Raw genomic sequence first — 6,000 nt, 5'->3', positions numbered from 1 at the left:
ATGCTCTCTGGTTGGCAGTGATGCCGTATATATGTCTAAGGCTTTTATTATGAAAGGGAGATCGCGACTCGTGGCAGACAGAATTGTATAATGAAAGCGAGGCTTATAGGAAACCAAGCCACAGATGGTGTCATTATTCTACAGCCATTACATTGTGCAATCAACCAACTTGTACTTTATAATGCTAAGGTAAAACAAAAATGTTATCTATTGCTATTTTAACCTAAACAAATTTAAAATTTAAATGTAGCATTCAAAAATGTGTCCTATTGGCGCCCACTGTCACAATTGTTGTATTTATTCGTATTTTTTAAATGAATGGTTGTTGTTTTATTTTGCAAAAAATATAGATATTGAATATTCCTACCATGTAGAAAGACAGAATATCCCAGCAATGTTTCAGTTTTTTAGAAAGACGGAAGAAAATGATTTAACCTTTTTCAGTCCACCTGATGATTCAACTCATCTAAGCCATGAAAACGCTTCGCTTTAGGAATCCTGGATGCCCACTAGTTGTCATATATTGCTTATTGCAGCATTAATATTTCAATTTTATGATTTTTTTTTGCATGCTTGACGAAATGTAACTAATTGTTAATTGTTTATTCAGTACCAGGTTTTAAGTTACAATTCATGATCAGGACTAAAAATAAAATAAAATTCTGTTGGCCTTAGACACACAGCCTTTGTGCACCTTCCCTTTGTAATCATAGGCTGCATGTGTGGCAGGAGCACCTCTAACATCTACAAATACATCTTTAGAAATGACCTTTCTGCTTACTTTTGTTGACTAATCCTCGGAGAAATGCCTTATAAAGAAAATTCAAATGACCCCGTACTCCCCTAATAGTTAGTGAATCACGGAGGCTCACAGTTTCTTTGTAATGCTGTGGTCTGGCGCAGGGGGGCGCAGTTCTCCGCCAGGTGCGTCTTCCTCCCTCCCGCACCTTCCCATCCCAGCGCTGCTGCTTGTGGCTGCTCCATCGCCTCCTCGCCGCCGTACAGCACACTTCTTCTTCTTCGCAGTGGGAGCTGACTTGATGCGCATAATAAATCATCTCTGCAAGATTCCCTCCAAGCCCAATTTCAGACCTACTCGTGTTGGATTTGAGAGCGTAAACACAGGCGAGAGTCGAGCCTCTTAACTGGGGATGTTTCAAATGTGATTCAGCACGGCAAACAACGTGGGTGTTGTGTATGTGTGTGTATGGTTTTTTTTTTTGGTGGGGAGTGGAGAAAAGGGAGAGCAGCGATATGAAACGCGTGTGTTTATGCTTCCTGTGTTACCCGTTATCTCTGACTGACCACCGGCTCAATTCTTCACCTGTATGAACGACCTTGCTATTGTGACCGAATTTTTTCCTAAAAGGGTTTCCATGGAGGATCAATCTGTCGCTTTTTCCGTGAGGGCTGAATTTGGTTCCTGCTGGTGTCAAGATATTTCAAGATAAGAGGTAAGACAAAAATAAATATTAACCCATGAGCGCGCTTGGCAAATTGTGAACGTGCACCAATACAGAAAGCTAAATTATTTACACAGTGATATTTATATGCTGAAATATTTATTCAGCCTATCAGGCTCACATGTCGGCCTGTCTTGCCTGCTGTCCCGAATTGACTCTTCAATTCCTAATGCCATTTATTTGATAATTATTGTTTTAGGCTGGAGTAACGTGACGTGCCCTCCCAACTGCAGCCAATTCCTCCACACTGTAGTCTGATTTTGGAGGAGCATGCACTCAGACACAGGCACATTGATATTCTGTTTTAAGTAAGGAGTTGTTTTCTCTGCTCATCTGTGATTTTCTTTGACACACTGATGTTGTTACAATACTCACATATTGGTATTGTAGCCTCCAACTGCTCCTGTGGTTCCTACCTGGTGTGGTGCCACACTGCAGCCTGGCTTCACTTCACCTCACCCTCTGAAATGTGTTGCTTCAGGCCAACACTAAAACATTTTTTAGCTAAACCAGCCTTGGGTGGAAATGTATGCATGGTGCTTGTGTGCATAAAAAGACTTCATAGATGTATTCAAGTGTTACCAAGGACCCTCTTCCAATTGAATTAGAAGGTAAAAATATCTTCAGCAAACCTTGAGAAGTATCGCTGCAATGATTGGCTGTAAGCTTCCTTACACAGTAAATGTAAAAGGTGCAGACACACACTCACACACACTCATACACCATTTTTACCATGCAACATTTGTCAGGTAATTGCATTCTATATGCCACAATGTCAGCTGGAATATCTGTGATGAATGCAGCGAAGGCCTTCAAAGTAAGTACACTCCCACTCTGCCAGCTGGACTATTTGTTCAACCAGCGTGTTACTTGGATGCAGGCGGAGTGTGATGGAGGTGGTAGATATCAGGATTATACATTATTTAACCCAGTGGTGTCTTGGTGAAGGAAGGTACCCTCCGTGATTGAGAGTGATTCACCCGGTAAAGCCTTTCTCACCACCTCCTATCACCGTCATCGTTAGCACCATTATCCATGATGAGTGCAAGCTGTGGGTGAGTGTGTGTGTGTGTGTGTGTGTGTGTGTGTGTGTGTGTGTGTGTGTGTGTGTGTGTGTGTGTGTGTGTGTGTGTGTGTGCCTAGTATTCATATCTGTGTGTGCGAACAGTCTTATACAGTACGTACATGCCACAAACCACTGAGTGATCCTGAGTGACAGGATCTGTATCAGTATTTTGCATTTGTAAATGATTGATTAGATCTGCATAAAGAAAAAGGAACACATTGCATCAGCTGTTCCACGGTGCCATCCCTGACAAAACCCCATTACAGATGCAAACCATAACATGCAAAGTCGACAGTAGTGTAATACCCACTGTACCTTCCACACACACCAATCCTCAGTCCTTAGGTGCCAGCAGTTTGCACACTGTGGGCCTATCACTGAGGTATGGCATGCAGGACTCGTCTTGAGAGGAAGCGTACCAATCCAATTTTGCAGACTTTCAGGGGAAGGAAAAAGGACAGAGCAAACATGAAAGGTAGGGAATAAAAAAATTATGGCTGAGACCCCACGTGTCTGATTTGACATCCAGGCAGCTGACAAACAATTAGAGCCTATATAAGTAGCGCTCTGAACCAGGCTCGCCCCAGGATTAAGCCACAAATGAGCCGCACATCACGGCTTATGTCTTCTAAATGGAAAGCGAGTGTATGTGTGCGTGGAGGCAGGGTGTTATACTTGTAAACGTGAAAGTGAGTTTGGTGTGTAGGTGTATGTGGGTTGTGTGACATTTAGCAGATTGGTGTTATTATCTGTCTTTGCCCTTAATATATCTTGAACACCTCTCGAAGAAATGTGTGATTCTGTGTGTGCAGACCTGCTTATTCATGTGCATTCTCATGTACTGTAGGTGCACACTATTGTACACTGGTCTGCGTATACTCTGCTCACGTGAATGTGTGTGTAACTGCTCACTTGACTGCTGTGTTATTGCTGGTTTTTCGTTGTGTGTATGTATGACATTTCATAATTGCATCATTACTCGCTCAGTCTCTTCCTGCAAGAAGCGGCTGCATCGCAATTGGCAGCACATGCTTGCCCTTGATTATGGACCTGGGTGGAATGGTTTCCTCATCAGGCTGTCTTGATTCACCCCAGCATGTGGGGAGACACATGCTGCTGCGGGTGAATCTAATTGATTGGATGGCACCCAATTCCCACGTCCAAGTCTCCTCAGGCAGCCAGAGTGAATCCGTCCAAGTGAAGGATGAGCTTAGGCGTTGGTCACCCCCCTAATAGATTGGCATGGGCTTTTTCCCATATGCCTCTGGTGTCACCCTAAGACATCTCTGGGTGCAAGTTCTAAAAAGCACAGGGCACAAAGTGACACTGCCAGGATCTCCACCGATCAGAAATGTGAGAATGGAAAGAAGGAACATGAGACACATCCTGCAGCTGGGCTGCTAGGGCTATGAGGGATATATGCAATAACGTTGAATGTTTGAGTGGATCAAAATTATTTCCAACATAATTTTATTGAAATAATTGAACACTGAACTGAACACAAAATAATTAATAATTACATTTTAAAATGCAGTTTTCTACGGATACTCTCTTTCAACTAACACATTTGTTTTCTGCAATATTTCAGTTTTTCACGATGCGCGCCAGTTAACTATAGGATATATTGTGCAGCCCTATCCTACTCCTTTTGATCATAGTTATGTTCCACTACTAAAATGTGCACTTACCCTGTTTACTCCTGATGTTTAAAACGGGATAAAAAATATTGAGATTCCCCGAGTTTGGTGTTTTACAACTAAATTCTTGTCCCAACAGGTCAAGCTCCCCTCTCTCGGAGAACACGAGTGCCATTTCAAAGCTTATTGGATGAAAGTCTCATTTGCCCTTGGCTGCCAAAGATGACGTTGCCATGGAAACAGCTTCTACTGTTATCAATCATCGACTGTCTGGCAGGTAAACCACCTTTTTATATGAGTAATGATTCTTTCACGTTTGGACATTTACAGTTGCTGGATGATATCTGAAGAGCCGGAAATAATGTCAGTGCAGAGATGATAGGATGGCCCACATTTAAAGAGGCGCTCCTCTGTATTGACTTCCATTCACAACACAGACACAATCCTCCTCTTCACTACTCTGAGTGTAACCTGATGAAGACGTATTCGCTGTTGTTTCTTTGTCTTTTATTTCCTTGATTTATTAACACAAAACACAGAGCGAGGATTATGACTTGTGTTACTTAAAGAAACGTATTTCTTAATAATATTCTTATGTTCACCAATAACAGAGATCAAGGATTTGCTCCTCTAAAGTCAAAACATACATATTATATACAACAATTTACCGATGAATTATTTTCTTTTATCATATAGAAATGCAATTGTTGTAACTGAATGAAAAGAAAAATTTCCACTTTCAGATTCACAGAAATGGCCTGTTAGTGTTATTCAGCTTATTCTCTCAGAAGAATCTGCATTTCTTTTGAAACCTTAAGGTAATATGAAACGAATTGAGTCACATCCCATGTTTAATAATGTCCAACATCCCCTTTTGAAAGAGCCTCCCTAATGGAAACGAATATCCTATTTCCTTCAGAAGAATGGGGAATTGTGTCGGCCGAACTCTCCCTTCAAAATGGCACTTTTCTGTCGTTATGCTCAGGCTGTTACTGTTTCTCTGCCAGATTGTCTGGACAGTGGATCATACCATGGTCCGAGATGGAGGATGGAGCCAGGTGATTTGTTCATTCCTGTCGACTCCATAGAAGAAGAAGCTACTCTGACCTGTGATGCAAAGGGAACGCCACCTCCTCAGTACAGGTAAGAGCACATTGAAATGAAGGCGTGTGTGTCAGCATTAAGATAAAGATGCGGCTCATTATATGAGACTATTTGACCTATTAAAAATCAATAATCCCAAAGTCTGAAAACTGTTTTATACAATAACAATATTCAGAAGTCGGTAATAACCATTACTTTTCTTAGAACTTAAAGGGAGCAAAGCGCAGAATCAGCAGCTCTTTCTCTTTCTCCCTATTGTTCTCGTCACTTTCATCCCTAAAAGTAATTTCCGAACAGCTGTCAATGTCATTAGAGGACCTTGTTTAATGTAAACTACTGTGATCTTTGCAGGAAAAAAATAACTTTTATGTGAGTGGGGACATAAATTCAGTGTGAAAAATTACAATTATACATATAGCTAGATTCTTCATATTACTGTCAGCCTTTCAGCTTCACTCGTTCACAGTGCTGTAAATAAGGATTTATAAGAACATTGTTCACATGGAAAAGGCAGGTGCTTGCTCTCCTTTTCATTTTCTCCAAATTAGATTGAAATGCACGGAGACACTCCAAGCAGTGGCGTCATTATGGCTTAACTCATTCATATTGACTAACACGCCGCCAATCTGCCTCTTGTCTCGCCTGATATTATCTTAGCAACACATGTTTAGCATCTTAATGCATCTTAAATCTCGTCTTATAAAAACTCTGGGAGGCCAATGCAGGTTGC

General features: G+C 41.4%; 1 protein-coding gene across 1 annotated transcript in view; it reads left to right on the top strand.

Moving 5' to 3' along the window:
• Positions 1 to 1,334: 1,334 nt before the first annotated feature.
• Positions 1,335 to 6,000, top strand: part of cntn3a.2 (contactin 3a, tandem duplicate 2) — a 38,042-nt gene continuing 33,376 nt past the window's right edge. Inside the window, exons 1-3 of the mRNA XM_029436363.1 lie at positions 1,335 to 1,454; positions 4,306 to 4,443; positions 5,174 to 5,309. Of these exons, the coding sequence (XP_029292223.1) occupies positions 4,389 to 4,443; positions 5,174 to 5,309 (191 nt within the window). The 5' untranslated portion in view covers positions 1,335 to 1,454; positions 4,306 to 4,388. The remainder of the gene's footprint in view (positions 1,455 to 4,305; positions 4,444 to 5,173; positions 5,310 to 6,000) is intronic.

The sequence above is a fragment of the Cottoperca gobio genome, chromosome 7 (assembly GCF_900634415.1).
Source record: "Cottoperca gobio chromosome 7, fCotGob3.1, whole genome shotgun sequence".
NCBI classification, from domain to species: Eukaryota; Metazoa; Chordata; class Actinopteri; order Perciformes; family Bovichtidae; genus Cottoperca; species Cottoperca gobio.
Note: the sequence above shows the minus strand (reverse complement) of the source record. Positions and strands in the feature narration are given on the sequence as shown.